The 25,599-nt window shown below is 36.6% G+C and overlaps 1 protein-coding gene across 1 annotated transcript in view; it reads left to right on the forward strand.

The window, feature by feature from the left end:
- The window catches only part of tln2b (talin 2b), a 254,218-nt gene that overhangs the window by 112,884 nt on the left and 115,735 nt on the right, over nucleotides 1-25,599 (forward strand). The window contains exons 7-12 of the mRNA XM_056452174.1: nucleotides 8,832-8,959; nucleotides 9,197-9,260; nucleotides 11,863-11,967; nucleotides 18,506-18,661; nucleotides 22,298-22,399; nucleotides 24,750-24,826. Of these exons, the coding sequence (XP_056308149.1) occupies nucleotides 8,832-8,959; nucleotides 9,197-9,260; nucleotides 11,863-11,967; nucleotides 18,506-18,661; nucleotides 22,298-22,399; nucleotides 24,750-24,826 (632 nt within the window). The remainder of the gene's footprint in view (nucleotides 1-8,831; nucleotides 8,960-9,196; nucleotides 9,261-11,862; nucleotides 11,968-18,505; nucleotides 18,662-22,297; nucleotides 22,400-24,749; nucleotides 24,827-25,599) is intronic.

The following is a 25,599-nucleotide window of genomic DNA, read 5'->3' on the forward strand; positions in this document are numbered from 1 at the left end:
TGGGCGCTACCTTAGTGGGCGGTACAAGGTCCACTACGTAGTTGACGATAGCCTACACCTCTCCTACCCTAAACCTAACCATCACAGTAGCATGGACCATTACCTTAGTGGGCGGTACAAGGTCCACTACGTAGTTGATGATCACCTACACCTCCCCTACCCTAAACCCAACCATCACAGTAGTCCACGAGCCGGGATTCGAACTTGGGACGCCTGGAGAGCTGCCGCACCATATGTTGGCACACTAACCACTGGGCTATTGTACAAACATTATTGAAATCAGTTTAAGTGAATGAATTGAGTTAAACTTAATAAAGTCGTACAAAATTATCTTATGTAATAATATAAAAAATAATTATTACAAAGCATGTTTTTGCTTTCGGTTTTCAGCCAAATGAATCCATAATTTTCAATTCTGGCCCTGAATTTCAGTGAATTTCAGCGCTTCCTCTAATAATAACACAGTTTAATGACTCATTAGTCACTATTTTGACATTCTGTCTGTCCTCTGTCTGTCGTCTTGGCTGGTTTAACTGTCTCGCGCCACTTTGCCAAAACCTCTTCATCGCCACCTGCTCTGAAAATTAATTAATTTCTCAGAGCCACTATCGCACAGACATTTAAGTGTTTAGATGTTGTCATTTGAGTTTTATGGAAGCTGTAAAATAGTGCTCTGCTCTTATGAATGAATTATTAGTCAGCCCAGAGGGTAATGCGCATATCTGCACAGCTGCTGATTTGTCGATTGTCTTTTTTTCTCCCCGGCAGGCAGTATGGATTACTTTCCCCTCACATCTCTTCCTAATTAGACACTTTTTCCCCCCTCAGAGAATTACATAGCGTTTTCATATTGCAATGAGCATGAAATGCCAAAAACATAGTCACAACATACAGTATTTGGTGTTTGTTATGCAACTATATGGGTATTTTGGCCAATAAGAGTCAAAAAGTTTTTTACCAGAGCTAACCAGCCAGACGCAGCGAAACTAACATATTTTACCAAGCCCTCTATTTGGTTATTTTAATTGCAAATCAATTAATTACTGAAGTTAATGACCTTTTTTTCTTGATTCCTGATGGTAAGCTGGAGTTATTGTAGGTACTGTTGAAATGCAACTTCTTAATAAAGAAACCCTACGTTTACTTGCTAAAAAGTTGCATTTCAACACTACCTATAATACTATAATACCTTTCATCAAACTTAGGTCCGAATTAGGTGTTCTTTAAAGATTGCATCATGTTTTTTTACGTATATTTTATGGGAATAGAGAAGCCCATACTCTCACACCTCATCCTAATGATGTGGTTTTTGGGTGTTTTTATCAGATCACTGTGGGCATGAAATCACAAGACATATTTAATGATTTTGTGCATCTTTGTGGGAAGCTGAACCGATAATAAAATAATAATAAATAAAATAATAAGACATATTGATTTAAAAACAAAACACAATATTTTGCTGATTGTATATTTGTGCTGGTACATTGGCCGGTTTAGGCAGGTCATGAGTAAATAAATAATCACTGAAATAAAAAAACTGCCAGTAGGTGGCGACAAGTCCCTGTCATAGTAAGTGTTTTATTCATCAATTATTTAATAGATTCATTCAAAATTGGCCATTCTGGAGGGCTCATCCCTATGCCCTAATCTTTTCAAAGTGTTTACCTTCTGTAGTGACCGTTTCGAAGGGCGTAGAGCTTAGGGATGAGCCATTTGGAATGAAACAAGCTGTTCGACAGCAAAAACCTTCCCTGTGCAAAGGATCATGGGGCCCCAAAGTGTCCATCGGTTGTACCGTTCAAAATTCACTGGAGCTAAGCAGGGCTGAGCCTGGTCAGTACCTCGATGGGAGACCACATGGGAAAACTAGGTTGCTGTTGGAAGTGGTGTTAGTGAGGCCAGTAGGGGGCGCTTAACTGACATTCTGTGTGAGTCCTAATGCCCCAGTATAGTGAAGGGGACACACTTCTGTCAGTGAGCGCCGTCTTTCGGATGAGACATTAAACTGAGGTCCTGACTCTCTGTGGTCGTTAAAAATCCCATGGCAATTCTTGTAAAGACTAGGGTGTAGCCCCGGTGTCCTGGCCAAATTCCCTCCATTGGCCCTTACCGACCATGACCTCCCAATTATTCATCCACCGAATTGACTCTATCACTGTCTCTCCACTCCCCCTATAGCTGGTGTGTGGTGAGCACACTGGCGCCATTGTCCTGTGGCTGCCATTGCATCATCCAAGGGGATGCTGCACACTTGTAGTGGTGTGGAGAGACAAATACAATTCGTAAATTCAAAACACGATCTGTAAATACTCAAATCCAATTTGGAAATTCAAAACACGATTCGTAAATACACAAATCCAATTCGTAAATTCAAAACACGATTCGTAAATACACAAATCAAATTCGTAAATTCAAAACACGATTCGTAAATACACATCCCATTTGTAAGTTCAAAACACAATTCAAAAATACACAAATGCCGTTCATAAATTCAAAACACAATTCAAAAATACACAAATGCCGTTCATAAATTCAAAACACGATTCAAAAATACACAAATCCAATTTGGAAATTCAAAACACGATTTGTAAGTACACAAATCCAATTCGTAAATTCAAAACACGATTCGTAAATACACATATACCATTTGTAAGTTCAAAACCCAATTCATAAATAGACAAATCCAATTCGAAAATTCAAAACACAATTCGTAAATTCAGAAATCCAATTCAAGAATTCAAAACACGATTCGTAAATACACAAATCCCATTTGTAAGTTCAAAACATAGTTTATAAATACACAAATCCAATTCCGAAATTCAAAACACAATTCTAAAATGCACAAATCCAATTTGGAAATTCAAAACACAATTCATAAATACACAAATCCAAGCTTTCATTGTGAATGCAGCTATATAAGAAAAATAGGGCAGGGTAAAATAACCTTCACTTTTAAGGTTAGTTGAATACCGAAAACCCCAACAATTTCAATCTTGCTTCATTTGCACATGGTCTCTCGTGTGATGTTGTCACACATTCACACAAACATATTTAGCTCTCCCTGTTTCTTGAGTCATAAGGACTAGTGTCACGAAATAGCCAGCGGGATTTCATGCATGCATGTTTGTGCATGTAAATGTGTGTGTGTCCACTCAAGAAGCTCTGTTGTTGTGCTTGCTTTTTCTTGAGGCCGTGAGCTGCTGTAGCAGTGAGCTCATCTACAGGAGTCATTCATCAGTGTGTCTTGACAACACGTGTGGCCACATTATGAAGTACACCTAGCTAGGACCAGGTTGGATGCATATTTGTCTTTAGAACTGCCATTATTTTTGTGGCATTGATTCAACAAGGTCTTTGAAAGATGCATTTGGGATTTTCATCCATATTGACTCAAAATCGTCTAGTAGTTACTGCAGGTTTGTCTTCTACAACTCCATGATGCAAATCTGCTATTCTAGCACATCTAAAAGATTTGGTGACTTTGGAGGCTATCTGAGCAGAACTCATTGTTGCTTTCATAGCTCCGCGCGAACATTGCTGGTTGATTGGGTTGAAGGAATAACATGTTAAAAGAGCTTCTGATAACATTAGCGTTCATCAATCTGTTTAAGAGACTTGACTCCTACTGCAGAAAACACCACCAAACTATGGCACTTTACCTCCACCTTTACTGACTTTCTGTTGGGCAGTGGTCACCAACCCTGTTCCTGGAGGTCTGCCTTCCTGCAGATTTCAGTTTCAACCTTGACCAAACAACCTTGACCACTTGTCTTTATTTATCAAGTGCTGCTTCAAGTCCTAATTAATTGGTTCTAGTGTGTTTGTTTAGGGTTGGAGCTGAATTCTGCAGGAAGGTAGCTTTCCAGGAACAGGGTTGGTGAACCCTGCTGTTGATGATCGGCTTGCTGTAACCTTGTGCATGAGCAAATCTATTTGCTCGCTAGTGAAGTGTTCAGTTTTTTCACTTACAAAGTCTGCCATGTGAAAAGCAAATCCTTAATTGCACGACCATTACTGGCTCTTAAAGGGAATGGGAGTTGGTTTATTTCATGTTGCGCTCAAAATGCACCCATAACTCATTAAGAGAATACAGACAACCCTTTTAGACAATGTGCTGAGCACGTCAACCATATTTCCCATCCTTAAAATAGCAAAAAGCGGATTCAGACACATCTTATGTGTGTCTTCACAAAGTCCTGCCCTACCTCAAGGTTTCAGCATCAGCCATTTGCTCCTCTATCAATTTGTGCACTCTTTAGGGAAGGCCTAATTGTGACCTAATGCTTGGGGAGTTCAGGATCAGTTGTGACCTAATGGTTGGGGAGTTGGACTTGTAATCAAAAGATTGCAGGTTCAATTACCAATCCCAGCAGGAATTGAGCATGGCACCTAACACAGAATGGGGGCACAGAATATCATACTGCCTGCAAAAGATCAATGAAACTGTACTTGCCTTCGTTGCTAAGACAGGCTTTGGTCCAGTTCTCTGTCCACACAACATGATCCTCCTCAGCAGACCTCAGTCTGGTGTTTTGATTCTTTCTGCTGATGAAGGTTTAGGCCAGGACTGCCCAAACTTGGTCCTGGAGGGCCGATGTCCTGCTTAGTTTAGCATAGTCCAACTTCCTTCAACACACCTGCCTGGAAGTTTCTAGTATACCTAGAAGGAGCTTGATTAGCTGATTCAGGTTTGTCTAATTGGGATTGCAACTAAACTCTGCAGGAGACCGGCCCTCCAGGATTGAGTTTAGACATTGCAGCCCTGGTTTAGACATTACAGACACTTTCAGTCCTCATTCTTTCACCACTGTGGAAATACATACCCCTGTTCAAAGCTGAACTGAAGATAAATTTCAGTAGCAGTGTTGAACTGATCGATCACGGATATTCTCCACATTATCCTGTCCTCTCAAACTTTGGGCCTGAATGAGTTAGTGACATTGTAAAGGTTCAATATTATACAAAACACAGATTTGTAAGGACAAACTTCTTTTGCTGTGGTTAAAAGATTCTTCTCTTTGGGTTTCATCTTGGCAACCGTTTTCTTAACCACTCATTAAGACAAGAAGTGTACAAACTCGGTCCTGGAGGGCCAGTGTCCTGTAAAGTTTAGTTCCAACCCCACTCAAACACACCTGGGCTAGCTAATCAAGTTCTTACTAGGCTTTCTAGAGACATCCTTGCAGGTGTGTTGAGGCAAATTGGAGCTAAAATCTGCAGGACACCGGCCCTACCGGATCAAGTTTGGACACACCTTCATTAAGAGAATACAGACAACTCATTAGGACAATGCGCTGGGCACGTCGACCATTTTTCCCATCCTTAAAATAGCAAAAAGTGGATTCGGACAAGGCCTAAGTGTGTTTTTGCAAATGCCCTACTTCTTGCCATCTGACAAGCTTTCAGGATCAGCCATTAGCTTCCCTGTCAGTTTGTGCAACCTCTAGGGAAAATCTAATGGTTGGGGAGTTGGACTTGTAATTGAAATGTTTCAGGTTCGATTCCCGGTCCCAGCAGGAATTGAGCAAGGCACCTAACTACCTAAGACCTGCTGTTGCTGGGTTTCAGTCAAAGTTGGCTGCCAGTTAAATAGTGTATGATAAATATCTATGGTAAATTTGGACAAAATATGGACAAGCAAGGGTATAGTACCCTAGTATCATGTGCAAAACAGTTTCTACTATGATGCCATCTTCTAGTGCCATGTTATCTAGATTCTAGGGTATGCTGAGGAACACCATGGTATTTGTTTGTGAGTGATGGATGTAGTCCGTTCATGCTGTTAAATATGTGCACTTAAGGAACAGTTCTCCTCCCTTTCCTCACTCTCCCAGTGTTTCTCTGTAACACACTCAAACACACACACTCACACACACCCCCATGAAATTCTCTGACACAGTGCCACACACACCCACATACTTTGAGAAACAGAATAGCTGCGTGCACACACACACACACACAGGGGTGTTTGGCAGGCTAAAGGGGATTTCTCCGCTCACACTAAAGGCGTGATCACATCATATCTGACTATTTGTCCTGATGTGTTTGTCCGACTGTATCTGCTACTGTTACCATGTTGATGTCACGTATGTTCGCTGCAACACGATTGGTAGATAATTCTTAGGGCGGGGCCAATCACACACAAACTTGTTTATGATGATGTGAAACTTCCATGAGCTCATCATTCCCCCGCTCATGCTCACAAAACGAGTGTGCGCTAAATTCATCCAGACTGTTTGAAAACTGAAAGAGACGCCACTTATTTTGTAGATGCTCACTTGGGAGGGCACTCAAGCGTTTCTGCGAGATGCGCCCTTTCGGCTTTTAAACTGAACTACACTCAGGTGGTTTTCAGGAGACTCTCGAACAGATGTGCTGTCAGCCTTCATAGGGGCCGCAGGCTTCTGTAATGTTAGACTGCACTCAGTGTCACTACAGTTATTGAAACCTCTTAAAGAGACAGTAACACAAATCATAGCTCTGTCAGGATTTACTCTCGCTTACGTCATTCCAAATCCGTATACGCTGTTGTTATTCTTTTTTTTATTCCTTGTGGAGCTTAAATTTGCTTTTGTTTTTAAAGAATTGACCGGAAATATCTTTCCTGAAAAAATTCAAATGCTTTTGTCAGCTGAATACCTTTAATCTAAACTTTATTAATATACATTTGAAGACAAATTTATTAGCCCTCCTATGAAATTTGTTTTCTTTGTCAAATATTTTCCAAGTGCTGTTTAACAGAGCCAGGAAACTTTCACAGTATTTCTTAGAATATTTTCCTGTTCTGGAGAAACTCTCCATTTCTTTTAGTTTAGCTTGGATAAAAGCAGTTTTTAATAAAAAAAAAATAAGATCAATATTATTAACCCCCTTTATATATATATATATATATATATATATATATATTTATTTATTTATTTATTATTTATATATCGTCCACAGAACAAGCCATTCACTGCTTATATTTGAATCTCCGCGGAACTATGCATTATATATTAACCATAAATTATTACAAGTTTACTTTAAACACATGAAAATGAAGCCATGCTTTGTTGACTAGCGATTTGTGCAAAAGAAACATTTTTTTTTTGTTGGCAACGGTTTGTTTCACTTTGTTTTGCTTTGTTTTGCTTTGCTTTTTAGTTTAGCTTCACTCCATTTCGTTTAGTTTTTTTGGGTTGTATTGTGTTTAGTTTAGTTTCACTTTGTTTCGTTTCATTTATTTTAGTTTCGTTTTGGTTTGCTTTTTTTGATTGGGTTGTGCTTCGTTTTACTTTGTTTTTGCTTCATTTCATTTAGTTTCATTTTGTGTTTCATTTTGTTTTGTTTTGTTTTTTGAGTTTAGTTTACTTTAGTTTGTTTTGCATTGTTTTTGGGGTGGGTTTTGTTTCATTTCATTTCATTTCATTTAGTTTTGTTTTGTTTTGTTTTGTTTTGTTTTGTTTTGTTTTGTTTTGTTTTGTTTTGTTTTGTTTTGTTTTACTCTGTTTGTTTTGTTTTACTCTGTTTGTTTTGTTTTGTTTTGTTTTACTCTGTTTGTTTTGTTTTGTTTTACTCTGTTTGTTTTGTTTTACTCTGTTTGTTTTGTTTTATTTTGTTTTACTCTGTTTGTTTTGTTTTGTTTTACTCTGTTTGTTTTGTTTTACTCTGTTTGTTTTGTTTTGTTTTGTTTTACTCTGTTTGTTTTGTTTTACTCTGTTTGTTTTGTTTTACTCTGTTTGTTTTGTTGTACTCTGTGTGTTTTGTTTTGTTGTACTCTGTTTGTTTTGTTTTATTTTACTCTGTTTTGTTTTACTCTGTTTTGTTTTGTTTTGTTTTACTCTGTTTGTTTTGTTTTACTCGGTTTGTTTTGTTTTACTCGGTTTGTTTTGTTTTACTCTGTTTGTTTTGTTTTGTTTTACTCTGTTTTGTTTTGTTTTGTTTTGTTTTACTATGTATGTTTTGTTTTGTTTTACTTTGTTTGTTTTGTTTTGTTGTACTCTGTTTGTTTTGTTGTACTCTGTTTGTTTTGTTGTACTCTGTGTGTTTTGTTTTGTTGTACTCTGTTTGTTTTGTTTCATTTTACTCTGTTTGTTTTGTTTTGTTTTACTTTGTTTTACTCTGTTTTGTTTTGTTTTACTCTGTTTGTTTTGTTTTGATTTACTCTGTTTTGTTTTGTTTTGTTTTACTCTGTTTTGTTTTGTTTTGTTGTTTTGTCAGAGCTATGCGTTATATATTTAACATATATTATTTTAAGTTTACTTCAAACACATGTAATGGAAGCCTTATATGATTTACATGATTTCTTTAACATAAGCATTGTAGACATCAGTTTTTATTTTATTTTCATTCATTTATTTTTTTTCGGCTTAATCTCTTTATTAATCAGGGGTCACCACAGCGGAATGAACCACCAACTTACCCAGCATATGATTTGGAATGCAGCCGATGCCCTTCCAGCCACAACCCAACACTGGGAAATACCTATACACTCATCTCGAATTCACACTCGTACACTAAAGCCAATTTAGCTTATTTAATTCACCTATAGCGCATGTCTTTGGACTGTGAGGGAAACCGGAGAACCCGGAGGAAACCCACGGCAACACAGGGAGAACATGCAAACTCCACACAGAAATGCCAACTGACCCAGCCAGGACTCAAACCAGCGACCTTCTTGCTGTGAGGCGATCATGCTACCCACTGTGCCACTGTGACACCCATTTTATTTTATTTTATTATTTTTGTTTAGTTTAGTTTGTGGTCAATCCACCACACACTTTCTGTAACATCTTTGTCAGCACTCTCATTACATTAGTAACATCTGCTCATGTTTCCTGTATGTGTTTCAGGCCCGGGACGACATTCTGAACGGATCCCACCCCGTGTCCTTTGAAAAGGCCTGCGAGTTTGCTGGAATTCAGGCACAGATCCAGTTCGGTCCCCACGTGGAGCACAAACACAAGCCAGGGTTTCTAGAGTAAGACCACATGCCTTCAACAATGTAACTGTAACACACACACACACACTGTTGTTATCTGATTACATTTTAGACCAGACAATTATATGCAAGAATTGAATTTTGTCTGGAAACTTTAAAGAGCCGGTGTGGGTGTATGAAGATGTAATTCCTGGCAGGATGAGATCATGTGTTTTGTTCTGCTCTGAGAGAAAAGTGTTGTAAATATCTGTGTAAAACTGTGAAATGCGTTTGCAGCCTGAAGGAGTTCCTACCAAAAGAATACATCAAACAGAGGGGGGCGGAGAAAAGGATTTTTCAGGTACGTGACCCTCATGTGGCTTCACTCACTCGGTTAGTTCTGAAAAACATGTAGTATTAGGTGCTGACCAGGAAAAGAGCAGGGGCGTAGCAACCGGGGGGGCGGGGGGGATCTGTCCCCCTCACATTTAGAGACAGACCATTTAGAAACAGGTGATTAATAATTATATGAACATAAGATCTCATACAGCCGACCCCCCCACTTTTAAAATGTCCGCTACGCCCCTGGGAAAGAGTCAGGCTGAAAGCATTCAAAATAAAAGGATTTGGTAACACTATAGAATGATGGTCCATTAGTTTATGTATTTACTAACATTAACTCAGTAGGAATTATCTTGTAAAGCATTTATTATTCATGGTTCAACATTAAACAATGCTTTAATTAAAATCCCAAGTTGTGCTTGTTAACATTAGTTAATGCACTGTGAGTTAACAGGAACTAAAGTAATTTAACTTCACATTAGGTAACATTAACATGCATATATAAATACCGTAATACATGTATTATAAATAGTTTGTGCATGTTAGTGAATACATTATCTTATGTAACTAATGGACCATTATTTTAAAGTGTTAGCTTTTTTTAGTAAATGGTCAGTGAAAGGAGATGGTTAGATGGTTAGGAGATGGAGATGGATTTTGTTTATTCTCTGAGGTTACTGTACATCTTTAATGTTAATTTTTTTAATATATATATATAAATAAAGACAAAATATCATTGCATTTCCTTTTATTATCTCTGATTAAAATCTAATTAATCAAATATTTTTTAATTCATTTAAGCAAATAATAAAAACGTGGTTGAAATTTGTTGATTTTTAATAAATAAATAAATAAATACAAATCTGTATAATCAAGTATATATACAGTCGATCCAAATATTGTCACTTTTTGAGTGTCAGTTTTAAGGAATGTTCCACTTTTAATTCATGACTTTAAAACATAATTATAATTGAGAGAAACCTCGTGTTATTTGGCAATGCATGCAAGTATTATGCTCTTTTTTTGTTATTAATTTAAAGAAAAATAAATATAAAACGGGCTTAAAATTTGTTTTATTTATGTATCGTAAATCTGTAAAATCAAGTATATATGGATCCTAATAATGCCACCTTTTTGAGCACCATGGCTTTAAGGAACATTCCATTTTTAATTCATTTCAATCATAATAGTTATTAAGAGAAACCTTGTGTTATTTGCCGATATATGCATTTGGTCAAAAACATTTCCAACACATGGTCTTCTGAATATGAATTTAGAGGTCAGTACAACTTTTTCGAATTAAATATGCAAATGGGTAATTTCCTTAAGTAATAGGTCATTTTCTTAAATATGTGCTAATTTGCGTATGTTTCTATTAAAAAAAAACTTTTTTTGACATGCTACGTTAATCGGTTTTTATGAAGGGGACATTGGAAATGAAGAATATGAGTATTATTTATAATATGATACATTTTGAAGCCGAATGCACAACATGGTAGCCTAAATTAGCTTGACTTATCCTGACTGCTATCTAAGCTTTGTTTTTGATATTATTGATTGTTCTTGTTTAAAATTTGTTTTTTTTTTTATGATAATTTTTACGTTATGGCTTAACATACAGTTGAAGTCAGAATTATTAGACCCCCTGCTTATTTTTTTCTCAGATTTCTGTTTAAGATTTTTTTCAACACATTTCTAATCATAATAGTTTTAATAACTCATTTCTAATAACTGATTTATTTTATCTTTGTCATGATGACAGTAAATAATATTTGACTAGATATTTCTTAAGACTTAAGAAACAGCTTAAGTGAAAGTGACATTTAAAGGCTTAACGAGGCTAATTAGGTTAACTAGGCAGGTTAGGGGAATTAGGCGAGTTATTGTATAACGATGGTTTGTTCTGTAGACTATCAAAAAATATATATAGCTTAAAGGGGCTAATAATTTTGACCTTAAATGGTTTTTAAAAAATGTAAAACTGCTTTTATTCTAGCCGAAATAAAACAAATAAGACTTTCTCCAGAAGAAAAAATATTATCAGACATACTGTGAAAATTTCCTTGCTCTGTTAAACATAATTTGGGAAATATTTAAAAAAGGAAAAACAAATTCAAAGGGGGGCTAATAATTCTGACTTCAACTGTATATTAGAACTCACAACAACAACAACAACAACAACAGCAAGCCATTTGTTTGGGATTTATTCCTTTTTTTTAAATACGCAAAATGTGTTTGTTTATCATGTTAGCAACATATATTCTGGATCTGTTCATTTTATTCCCAGAAGTCTCTCCTAGATCAAAAATCATGCTGTAAGGGTGAGAACAGAGACCCAAACTATGTAGACTGGGAATTAAAACCACCACAGACTAAGTTGTCCTTTAGACAAAAGGTTGTTGGGTCAAATCCCATAGTGGCTAAAAAATGTGCATGTCTTTCAATAAATAAATATATTTCCAAAAATATATATAATTTTGAAAAAAAATCTATATAATAATAATAATAATAATAATAATAATAAATTATAAATAAATAAATAAATAAAAAATATATACAAATTTTTTTATTATTATTTTATTCCAAAAAAATTCCAAATTCATGTCTTCATCTCTTGCCAGGATCATAAAACCTGTGGCGAGATGACGGAGATTGAGGCTAAAGTCAAGTACGTGAAGCTCGCCAGATCCCTGCGCACATACGGAGTCTCCTTTTTCCTGGTCAAGGTGAGTTTTATGCAGTATTTATAGAACTTTTGAATGAGCCACATTCAGTGTTTCAAATGAACGCTCCACTTTTTTTTGTGGGACAGAGGCTCTGTTTAAAACTCCAGTAGAGTTAAACTTCTGAGTTTTACCATTTTTTAACCATTCAGCCAATCTCTGAGTTTGTCGGGAGCACTTTTAGCTTAGCTTAGCATAGGTCATTGAATCAGATTAGACCATTAGCATGTCACTCAGTTTTGTTTTCTATTTAAAGCTTGACTCTTTTATAGTTACATCATGTACTAAGACCAACAGAAAATTAAAGATTTCTTTATTCTAGACCGATATGGCTACAAACTATACTTGCTTTCTTGCGTATTAAATAAGAAACTTTATGCAGTGCTGTTACCTAGTTGGGGGCTATTTTCAGGGGCTGTGTAATGTCATTGAGGTCTTAGTTGGTCTTAGTACACAATATATCTACAGAAGAGTCAAGCTTTAAATTGGAAAATGATCTGTTATCTTTTTTTTTTTGAGCGAAATGCTAATGGTCTAATCCGATTCAATGACTTATGCTAAGCTAAGCTAAAACTGCTCCTGCCAGACTCAGAGATGATCTGAATGGTTAAAAAATTGTAAAACTCAACTGTTTAACTTAAGGGAGTAGAAAAATGAATCTATTTCCCCCCAAAAAGTGGAATGTTGCTTTAAGGCAAGATAATTAGTGTATAGGGTGTACAGATAACTAGTAGTTATCATCAGAATTACGTAATTTACTGATTACAGTACATAAAAATAGCTTTTTTTGTGTTAGATTTTTAGTATTAGATATGTTTAAATCTGTAAATGAGGCATTTTTTCATTAAATATGTCCTAATTTGTGTGCATTTCTAGCACAAAAATCAGTTCAGGTTTGTAAAAAATATGGTTCTTTTATTTAAAATAATTAATAAATTATAATAAACAGCCTTTAAAATGTGTATTATAAATGACATACACGGAATACAATCTTAAATCTAAAAAAACAAGTATAAAATGTGACAAAAGATGTATTAAATTGCATTTCTTTGCATTAAATTCAGAAGTAAAACTTTATGGAAAGTCAAAACAGTGTTTTTTTTCACCTTAAAGTGCGTAAAATGATTATTTTATGTGTTTGTTTCTATAGATAGTTAATGGTACACAACAGAACGTGTGTTGAGATTTGTTGTCCTTATATTATTTTGTGCTACACAGTCTTCTTTCTCTCTTATCACATTCAATTCAGTGATATCAGGGAGTCGAGTTAAATTATAATTCTGCAGCTCAATAGCAGACTGGACTGTACAGTAATCCAGCAAAAAGGGTGTTGGGAAAGGCTGCTAAATAATTCATATATTAGCACTTTCAGAAAAAGACACGGAGACAGATTTAGAATAATGTCACTGGCTGTTTCTATCTGTCGGCACTTTTATTTCTTAACAAAAGTGACTTTTATTTTGTATTTTATAGTTTTTATATAGGCGGCACTATGGTTACCTCACAGCAAGAAGGTTGCTGGTTCCAGTCCATGCTGTGTCAGTTTGTATTACTGTGTGGAGTTTGCATGTTCTCCCTGTGTTGGTGTGGGTTTCCTCTGGGTACTCCGGTTTCCCCCACAGTCCAAAGACATAGTTTAAACCGAGCATCAGAATGGGGAAGAAAGGGGATTTACGTGACTTTGAACCTAGCATGGTTGTTGGTGCCAGATGGGCTGGTCTGAATATTTCAGAAACTGCTGATCTACTGGGATTTTCACGCACAACCATCTCTAGGGTTTACAGAGAATGGTCTGAAAAAGAGAAAATATCCAGTGAGCGGCAGTTCTGTGGGCACAAATGCCTTTTTGATGCCAGAGGTCAGAGGAGAATGGCCAGACTGGTTCCAGCTGATAGAAAGGCAACAGTAACTCAAATAACCACTCGTTACAATCGAGGTCTGCAGAAGAGCATCTCTGAACGCACAACACGTCCAACCTTGAGGCGGATGGGCTACAACAGCAGAAGACCACACCGGGTGCCACTCCTGTCAGATAAGAACAGGAAACTGAGGCTACAATTCACACAGGCTCACCAAAACTGGACAATAGAAGATTGGAAAAATGTTGCCTGGTCTGATGAGTCTCGATTTTTGCTGCCACATTCGGATGGTAGGGTCAGAATTTGGTGTCAACAACATGAAAGTATGGATCCATCCTGCCTTGTATCAACGGTTCAGCCTGCTGGTGGTGGTGTAATGGTGTGGGGGATATTTTCTTGGCACACTTTGGGTCCATTAGTACCAATTGAGCATCGTGTCAACACCACAGCCTACCTGAGTATTGTTGCACTTCATTGTTGCTCTTTATAACCACAGTGTCTCCATCTTCTGATGGCTACTTCCAGCCGGATAATGCGCCATGTCATAAAGCGTGAAGCATCTCAGACTGGTTTCTTGAACATGACAATGAGTTCACTGTACTCAAATGGCCTCCACAATCATCAGATTTTAATCCAATAGAGCATTTTTGGGATGTGGTGGAACGGGAGATTCGCATCATGGATGCGCAGCCGACAAATCTACAGCAACTCCGGATGCTATCATATCATAGCAAAATCTCTGAGGAATGTTTCCAGTACCTTGTTGAATCAATGCCATGAAGGATTAAGGCAGTTCTGAAAGCAAAAGGCGGTCCAACCGGGTACTAGTAAGATGTACCTAATAATGTGGCCGTTAAGTGTATATTAAAAAAGTAGAAAATAACAAAACATTGTATTCAATCACAGAGTGCTGCATTTTTCAGCCATAATCAAGTATTCCAGAGAGTCTTATAATTAATTGTTAGATCCAGAACTTTGTGTTTGATGAATAATAAAAACAAGGTTTTGAGAAAGGGTTTTATTTAGTCCGGTTCTGTTTGTGTTTTTAAGACTATTAAGCATTTTTTAATCTGTACTGCACACAGAAGAAGATTTACAAGCCGCCACTCAGGGATCAGTTTCGTGTTGTTAGTGGAGTGTTGCTAAGTGCCCAGTTTCAAATTAACAGTGCCTAACAATAGATAGCTCCACTTTGAATGAGCAAAAGCACCATTCCTGACTGCCGCAGACAATTAAACAATGAACGTTTACCTCCCAAAATGTCTATATTTATGCACGCTGCTTAAACCTCACCCTTGAAAAGTGATGTCACTTAAGGACTAAACAATATCAGAAAATCTTATCATAGGTTGTTATTTTCGACCCTCGGGTGGAAACAATAGCCCTGAGACGTACTGCACAAGAGGCCATTTAAACATTTAGTGTTGTTTTAGTTTAGTGTTGTATTTGTGTGGCAGTCCGAGGCCTCTGGCAGGATGCCATTAACAGGCAACTGTTTTGGACTGTGTGTGAGAGCTAAAGGGAAATGACAGAAGGCACCAGGACATAACCAAGAGGTATTCAGTGTTTGAGACAACCGACCGCCTGCACTCACTGCCTCTATTATAGCTTTTTAAATAGCAGTTTGTAGTCACCTATTTAGGTATACATCCATTCAAGTAAAAAAAAAAGAGCGGCATCAGCTTGTTTCTAACCGTGTCTATCCTCAGTATATTGGTTCATTCAGAGATCCTGCTCTGATTTTATTGGTCAGATTATTTGGTGATTGTTGCGATTGTTTTGAGCCAGAAATCAAACCCTCAGTGACCTCCTTTAAGTTTCCAGCTCTGCAGGCTCTTTCAGCACTTATAAACTCAGTGATATGAGCAGTAATAATGCTGTTGAATAAGTTTGAGTTCTCATCCTTTGGAAGTGCATGCGTAACGGAGATCAGATAGTAAAGAGCTGTGCAAGCAGACTTTTCCTTGGCCTCAAGAGATTTCTTGAGAACTAACACTAAATTCATTGACAGCATGCCTGACTTCCACGAAAGAGAGCCCAGTTGGGAGTAGGGCAAGTGGGTTGAAGTGCCACCTATGCCAGAGACACCTGTTCAAATGCTGCTCAGGTTGATGGGAGGTTTAGTGATTGAGTGTAAAGGGGATAGTGTTAGGTAGGTGAGTAAAACTCATGTGCCAGGGATGCAGTTTCAAAGTGGGGCGAGTAGTGACAGAGGGATTAATTTGGTGTTGTGACCTGGATAAAAATATCTCAGGTTAAGTTTTGGGTGTTGTAGTTAGGGTTTTGGGGGGTGAGGAGCTTGTAAGATCTGTACAAGTGAACATCACCCCCTGGTCTCAATACAAGCACTAGAAGATCATCCAAGAGGCAACATTTTTTAGTGTTCTTGTTAGCATGCCTCTCAAACCAAGTTTTTCGGTTTGAAGTAGTGTGAGTAGGAAGGGGTTAAATTGGTGCCATGACCCGGATTGGAGTAATGACCCATGAGAGTAGAACCAGAGGGGTTGCATTGGTGTTGTGACCTGCACTTTATTAAATCTTTGAAGAGTAAGTAAGATAGTACGTAAGATAGTAAGAGTTGTGCAAGGAAAAATCATTCCGCTTGCCTAACAACAAAGGAGCATTAGCAACTTATGCAAGAGCCCACAGTCTGTAGTATCCTTGTTAGCATGCCTCCCAAGCCAAGGATGCTAGTTTTAAGTGTTGTAAAAAAGATTGAGAAGGGGTTAAATTAGTGCCTTGACCCAGATAGGAGTAAAGTTTAAGGGTTTAAGAGTTTAACTGAGACCAGTTGATACGATCTATGCGAGTAGCAATTTATGCAAGAGGCTACAGTCTTGAGTATTTTTGTTAGCATGACTGGCAAACCAGGTATGCTAGTTTGAAGAGGAGCGTGTAAATCTGGAAGGTGTTAAATTGGTGTCGTAACCCAGATGGGGGTAAGATTTACAGGTGAGTTTTACTGAGACCACCTGATTAGAACTATATCAGTAGCACCTTACGCAAGAGGCTACAGTCATTATTATCTTTGTTAGCATGACTCCCAAACCAGGTATGCTGGTTTGAAGAGGAGCGAATAGATGTGAAAGGGGTTCAGTTGGTGCTGTGACCCAGCTGGGAGTAAGGTTTAGGGTTGAGTTTAACTGAGAGCAGCTAATAAGAGCTATGCGAGTAAACTTCACTGCCATGGTCTCAAGAGGCACAGTAGAATCTGATGTTACAGTCTGGTTCCTTTAGTGGGGAGTTCTTCGAAGTGGGGAGAGTAGAACCAGAGGGGTTGCGTTGGCGTTGTGTCCTGTACTTTATTAAGGTTTAGGAGCTAGTAAGAGTTGTGCAAGTAAAAAACACTCCCCAGGCCTCAAGAGAAGCATTAGCAACTTATGCAAGAGGCTACATTCTTTAGTATCTTTGTTAGAATGCCTCCCAAACTAAGGATGCTGGTTTTAAGAGTAATGAGTAGCTCTGGAAAGGGTCAAATTGGTGCCGTGACCTAGAAGGGAGTAAGGTTTAGGGGTGAGTTAAACTGAGACCAGCTGATAAGAACTATGTAAGTGAAGTTGACTGCCATGGCCTTAAGAGGCACATTAGCAGCTGATGCTAAAGACTGGTTCCTTTAGTGTTTATGTTAGGGTGGTGTGCCAGAGATGACTGTTCATAGTGGAAAGAGTAGAACCAGAGGGGTTGTGTTGGTGTTTTGACCTGTACTTTATTAAGGTATTGAAGCTAGTGGATTAGTGCAAGTAAAAATCACTCCTCTGGTTTAGCAACAAAGAAGCATTAGCAACTTATACAAGTCTGTAGTATCTTTGTTAACATGCATCCCAAGCCAGGGATGCTGGTTTGAAGTGGTATAAAAAGATTTAGAAGGGTTTAAATTGGTGCCGTGACCCGGATGGGTGTAAGGTTTAGGGATGAGTTTAAGTAAGACCTGTTGATAAGACCTATATGAGTAGCAACTTATGCAAGATGCTACGGTCTTTAGTGTCTTTGTTAGCATGACTGGCAAACCAGGTATGCTGGTTTAAAGAGGATCGAGTAGATCTGAAAGGGGTTAAATTGTTGCGGTGACCTGGATTGGACTAAGGTTTAGGGTTGAGTTTAACTGAGACCAGCTAATAAGAGCTGTGTGAGGAAACTTCCTGCAATGGTCACAAGAGGCACAGTAGAGATGAGATGCCTATTTACAGTGGCGAGTGTAGAACCAGAAGAGTTGCATTGTGTTGTGACCTGTACTTTATTAACGTTTTGGAGCTAGTAAGAGTTGTGCAAGTAAAACTCACTCCCCTGGTCTCCGGAGAAGCATTAGCAACTTATGCAAGAGGCTACATTCTTTAATATCTTTGTTAACATGCCTCCCAAACCAAAGATGCTGGTTTGAAGTGGAGCAAGTAGATCTGGAAGGAGTCAAATTGGTGCCATGACCTGGATGGGAATAAGGTTTAGCAGTGAGTTTAACCGAGGATATCTATTAAGACCTCGTAATTCACAAATTAAGCCTTGCTTTGACCCAAGTACTTTTCATAAAAATCAACAAACAGGATGACACCTCTTTCAAAAACCCTTATGAGGCATCCAGATTTTGTAGAAATATCAATGCGGAAATGAAGTCATCCATCAGCAGCCCATTTTATACTTGAGTCCTTGCCACACAATACACAACTCCATGTGTTTTTCCTCAACAGGAGAAGATGAAAAGCAAGAATAAGTTGGTGCCGCGTCTGCTGGGTATTACCAAAGAGTCGGTGATGAGGGTGGATGAGAAAACCAAAGAGGTGGTGCAGGAGTGGCCCCTCACCACAGTCAAGAGATGGGCCGCTTCACCCAAGAGCTTCACACTGGTACAGTACAGCATTCGCCATGTTTGACTTCTCATTTAACTTCACATTCACTGTATGTTTAGTATGTGTGTTTAGTTACATGTACGATGTATAGTACATACAGTAAAAATAATAGGTCGTAATGGCAGCTACACTGGGATCTCCATACAAACGCAGCACAGGCCACTCATATTTCCATCCGTTTCAAGCTACGAATATGTGGATCACATTTAAACAGAACAGAACCCAGATATGATCTAAAATTGTCAATATTGGGCACGTGCGATCCATATTCTGCACCCGCAGCTGTTTTAAAGTCATTTCAAACCGTCATGTACCTGTCTGAGCTCCAATTCTTACCTCTAATCTTTTAGAAATCCCTCAGCAGTTCAGTCATTGGTGACAGTGTTATAGCACATCTGTTTTTATATTTGGTGTCCCTAATAGTGGGACGACGCATGAAAACTAGCAATAAGTATTTAGTAGTGTTGTCATGATACTGGAATTCAATACTAATCGGTACAAATTTTTAAAAAAACATCCATTTCCCGCTAATATTTGAGCACTGTTGAGCACGTTCCTAAACACTGCTGATTTCCAATTGTGTTCGCGTGCTCAACAAAATGTTGTGCTCAACAATAGCTGTCAACCACATATACAGGGACACTGGAGCATTTTAAAGCCACGATTTATCAGCGGATCGCTCGAATGTCAGCTTATAAAAGACCAGCTGATCTTCGCAGCTCTAAAACGCTCCAGTGTCCCTTTATCTGTAGTTACACTCAGCAAACAGTGGTGTGTTTGGTGAACTGATGACCTTCATGGCCAATCACAGTCATTTCTGTTGAGCATGTGAACACAGCGGCAAATCAGCGCTGTTTAAAAACGTACTCAACAGCACTCACATGTCACACTCACAAAATTTCAGTATCGATTGGTAGCGAATTCCAGTATTGTGACAACACTAGTATTTAGTGTGTATAATTGCTGTCAGAAGTATTGAATTCGGTACCAATCGGTACTGAATTTAAAAAAAAAAATTCATTTCCTGCTAATATTTGAGAACGTTTTTAAATAATGGCTTAAAGAATGGTGAACCGAAGACCTTCACAGCCAATCACAGTCATTTCTGTTGATCACAATGACCAATCAACAGTATTTAAGAATGTGCTCAACAGCGCTCAAATGTTAGTGGGAAATGGACGTTTTTAAATTTCAGTACCGATTGGTACCGAACTCGATACATTTGACAGCACTAGTTTGTATGCTTAATATGGAAATATTAACTTAATATTAAATTTATAACAAACAATTGAGGATTTTTTTTTAATATATGACAAAACTTGTGAATTACCAACATTTCTATAAATAAATAAATAAATGATTGGATAATTGAAATAACAAGCATACCAAGCTTAATTACAGCATCACAAATATTGTACAATATTAACTGTTATATGATAAATTGGCAGCTTTAAATGTAAATAGACATTGTTATAGTATCTGCAAACAAACATTTATTGCTATTCAAAGTTTTGATAATGGATGATTTTGATTGTTTTATTTGGCATCACAAGACTTTACTCAGATTTATGACAATAGAGACTTTATTAGTTTATTAGTTTTTAAAAGTATTGAGTACTAACTAATCAATCGCTGACTATTTAAATTCTTGGTAACAAAGTAGACAGTTGTACCATTTAATTTTGGCATTTCAAGCAGGGTTGATAGTTTAAAAAAAAAGAGATCAAATAATTACTTATTTAATTAGTAAGCCCCAAATAATTAATTAGTAGCCCCCCTTTGATTTTTTTTTTTGCTTTTTTTAAATTTTCCCATGTTAAATTATGTTTAACAGAGCAAAAAAAATTCACAGTATGTCTGATAATATTTTTTCTTCTGTGGAAAGTTTGTTTTATTTCGGCTAGAATAAAAGCAGTTTTTAATTTTTTTAAAAACATTTTAAGCTTAAAATTATTAGCCCCTTTAAGCTAATTTTTTTCGATAATCTACAGAACAAACCATCATTATACAATAACTTGCCTAATTACCCTAACCTGCCTAGTTAACCTAATTTACCCAGTTAAGCCTTTAAATGTAATTTTAAGCTGTATAGAAGTGTTATGAAAAATATCTAGTCAAATATGATGTGCTGTCATCAGGGTCGGACTGGGAAAGAATTTTCAACCGGGCCAAAGTTACTGTTGGGGGGTGGTGTTGCGCGGCGGGAGGGGGTTGCGCGGCAGGCCAGACTCATGGTGGCAGGCCAGATTCATGGTGGCAGGCCAGATTTCCTATGCTAAGGCTCCCTATGGCCAGTCCGCCCCTGGCTGTCATCATGCCAAAGATAAAATAAATCAATTATTGTAAATGAGTTATTAAAACTATTATGTTTAGAAATGTGTTGACAAAAAAAATCTCTCCGTTAAAGAGAAATTGGGGAAAAAATATACAAGGGGGCTAATAATTCTGACTTCAACAGTAAACAGTAAAACAGAAAAATGACAATAAAATGAATATATGTGTATATGAGCAATATTACATGAGTAGTAGTGTGATATGGCTGTTTATCGGCACTGGTGGGAGGTGTGCGTTTGCTTGAGGTCGCAGGCCGAGAGCCTTAGTGTCCCACCAGTGGTGATATACAGCCATATTGCACTGCTACAAATGTGATATTGCATTTTTACAACAGTTCGATGGCATAATCATGTATATAAAAAAGAAAATCAAACTCAGTCTAAAGATCCTTTTGTATGAGGAACTACTTTCTTCCACAATTCATTCGCATCTGCAGCTGATGTCAGAACAGCAGAAACTGTTGCTACTTCACAAACGTCACCCTAGAGCTAGTATTTGAATGATTCTCTAGCGTAATGTCTAAAATAATGACAAAACAGGTGTTTTTGCTCAGATTTTAAGATTATAAGGCTGAACGGCATGAAATGCCATCAGTCTACAGAGATTTCCCAGTATTCCTCTGTTGCAACCAGGGGATCACAATAATTAACCTCGAAAAAAGCCAAAGCAAAGCTAACACTAGCAGATTACTGTGATATAAATACAGCACCACAACATACAAAGAGATATATGCAACCTTATATTAACTTTTTAAAAATAAAATACATTTTAAATGCAAAATACACAATATTATATATATATATATATATATATATATATATATATATATATATATATATATATATATATATATATATATATATATATATATTAATCTCTATATATAAATTACATATTATCCTTTGGAAGATTTGAAGCATGAATGGGGAAAATCTGAAAAATATTAAACTTTGCTGCCTTTGAATGTGCTGTCCCATTGAACACGGCTATACATAACATCTTTTTTAAGCATTCATATCGAGCTTTATAACTAATAACAGCTAATGTGATTGTAAAACACTGTTGTGGTACTTGTGAGGTAATAATAGTCTTTCTTGATGAAGCTCTTTCGCTCATGAGTGTTTTAACCTTGCTGTGTGATGTGCTCTTCAGTCTGACGTCTCATGTTCAGCGCTTCTGCTCCAAGGACAGTTTTGATGACTTTCTGATGGCGAAAATAGAAAACGGCATCCATACTGTACAGAACGACAGCCTTGAGATGTGCGCTGCTCATTTCTGGTGTGTGTGTGTGTTGTGCAGGATTTCGGCGAGTATCAGGAGAGTTATTACTCAGTCCAGACAACAGAAGGAGAGCAGATCTCACAACTCATCGCTGGATATATCGACATCATCCTGAAGAAAGCAAGTGACCGGCTGTTAATTCATTGATAATGTTGTTTCAAAATGTTTATAGCAACATTAGCATTTAATATATTATGACACACATTATATTAGTATCATATTCACACACTTTTTATGAAATAATAACAGTTTTATTGTTACTATAACATCAGTAATTACACACAAATATTAAAATGACAATATTAAGGGCAGTTATATGTAATCGAGTAATAAAAAAGACAATATTAGAATATATTATATATTTATAATATATTGTCAAATTATAATAATTATTATAATATAATTTTTTATTCTTTTATAACCTGTTTTAACACATTTAATCTGTTTTTTTCAGTTTTTTTAAAATTATTTTAATTATTTGTTTTATTTTAATTTATTTGCTTTTATTCCTGTTTATGTAAAGCACTTTGAATTGCCACTGTGTATGAAATGAATATGAACACACATTTTACCAGTATATGATTTAGTATAATTTACCAGTATAATTACCAATATAATGATTTAATTGTAATTTTATTATTTAAGTATAATATTATTTATATATAATAATATTTTTTATCATTTTTGAGTTTTAATGAATGTAAACATTTTTATAATGTATTAAAAATATAATTATGATATATTTGTAAATGTCTATATAATCTTTTATTAATATCATATAATGTATTTATTTTAAAATGATAAATTATATATAATAATCAGACATTTTTCACATGTATCTATTATGCAAATACTATTGCTAATATATATTATGTAAACTGTTTATTTATATTATTCATATTTGATATATTGTTTATATATAATGTTTATAGCAACACTAGCATATAATATATTACGGTGCACGTTATAATAATATCATACGCACACACTTAAATAATAACATAATAAAATAATAACAGTTTTATTGTAACTATAGCATTGTCGATTACACACAAATGTTAAGATAATTATATTAAGAGCTGTTAAATGTAATCGAGCGCATACATACAGTTGAAGTCAGAATTAATATATATGTATATTAGGGGTTGCACCAACCAATTGACTAGTCGACTTAAATGCTCTGCCGTGACGCTTTTTGATTGACGTCGACTAGTCGCGCTGTGCACATCATGTGGTTTGACCTGAACTACATGGCAGCTTTACATACGAAGGTGGTTCACTGATTGAAACTACCTTCGGATTATTTAAAGTCATTTTTACAATGCTACGTTTCCTATTTCAAAGATTCAAGCATTAAAGATTCACGTAAACTTTGAGTGAACTTTAAATCGTCAAACAGATAGCAGTTAGGTCGTTCCATGCAATTACCCTAGAGCAGACGGTCACGTTCACGCATCCCTGGAAAAGTCATGTGATTGGCTGTTGTCCTCTGTGAAGCATAGATGCTGTGAATGAACAGTGAAGCGCGCAGCCGATGAGGTGTGGTAATCGTCATAGCATGTGTAAACCAAACATCATCCCCAGTGAACGTAATGAAAATTGCAGTGAGGAGACTTTCCGGTACCCACGATGAGCAGTAACCTCGAAGAACACCTGACTTGAGCAGGATTTTGAGCTTTCAAATCGTTTTCATTGCGGTAAAATATGCGTCTGAGCAAGTCTCTGACAGCATAATAAGACTTAGCGTTATAGCCTTTCGCTTTCGTGCGTTATTTTGTTATGAAATAACTTTACATGAATCTGTGTGCTGACGACATATGCATTGCTTCTGCGCTAACGTATGTTGTTGCTATATTCTTACAAGAACCTGCAGTGGTCAATATGTTGACTGCATTTAGCCGTAAAATTAGCCAGCGCTAATGTTGTATTATTAACAAAATGAAAGTGTTGACAATGCTTTTGTTTTGCACTAAAATTAGTCATTGGTAATGTTGCATTGTTTCTGCTACATGTTATGAGCATGCGTATATATTTCCTGCAAATAAATCGTAAATTGTGGAATGTTGCAAAACATTTGCATCTTTTGTTTTATTCATGACGTCACCAGCGAAAAGTTGACATCGACTCGAATTTGATAACATAAGTCGACTTCTAAAAACGTCAAGTCGTTCAACCCCTAATATATATCTATATATATATATATATATATATATATATATATATACGTTGAAGAAACTTTTCTTCAGAAACCTTAATTATTCCAAACGTTTGGCCATATTTGTATTGGTATTAAAGGAAAAGTTCACGCAAATTGTTGTAGAACCATGTTATTTATTAACATATTTATTACACGTACATGTATTTTTCCTTCATGAACAAACAACATGAAACTATTCCAAAGTCATTGACACTGCAGATGTGGTTGTCATTTATTTACACAGATATTTTCATCGATGTTGTTATTTTACAGAAGCAGAGTAAAGACCGGTTCGGTTTGGACGGGGATGAAGAATCCACCATGCTGGAAGAATCTGTATCGCCAAAAAAGTCAGTGCAGATCTATTGTTCTTTCATATACCCATAATGCTCTGCTTTCAGGCAGTAGTCATCGTGTCACTTTTGTAATTGCATTGTGATTACACACCTTCGAAAAAAAGGTGCTTTCATTTGTATTCCGCTGTTGTTTCTAATGACGTTGGCGGAGAAGCTGCCGTTTTAATCATCAGGAGATGGAGATGCGTTTTTCTCTTTTTCTACCCTTGAGTCTGAAGGCGCTGAGGGGAAGAAAGCCAGATTATTATTTCCAGAAAAATAAAAAAGCACTTTCTCATCATCATCTGCGAGGCGTCTTTTAAGATATCAGGTTGCTGGAAGAGAGAGAGATACTAATAGTGAATGTTTCCCTTTTTACTTTGTGCTATTTCTCAGCCACTCTATTAAAACGTATCATTACTTGTATATTTGGGTCATTTCTTGAAGACGGCTGCACATTTTCAGTGTGATAAGATCCTCTTTTAAAGTGCATTTCTAGTATTATGAGTTTAAAAAAAAAGACAGATTATGGTTAGTAAATTGCATTGTGCCGTTTCAAGCTACTTTCTTTAAATCTGGGATATAATCACGGCTTTATCAATGTTATTATTCAGAGTCAGGAGAGTGGAAGGAGACTCTAATGCTGAAATGTGTACAAATATTCAATTTTATAAACGAATGGTTTCCTATTTAAAGTTGGTTGGTTGATTTGTTTGTATCTATATATGTGTATATATTTATCTTATATATTTATCTGTTGAATTATCTGTCTATTGTTTGTTTATCCA

This window comes from Danio aesculapii, chromosome 25 (assembly GCF_903798145.1).
Source record: "Danio aesculapii chromosome 25, fDanAes4.1, whole genome shotgun sequence".
In the NCBI taxonomy this organism is placed as follows: Eukaryota; Metazoa; Chordata; class Actinopteri; order Cypriniformes; family Danionidae; genus Danio; species Danio aesculapii.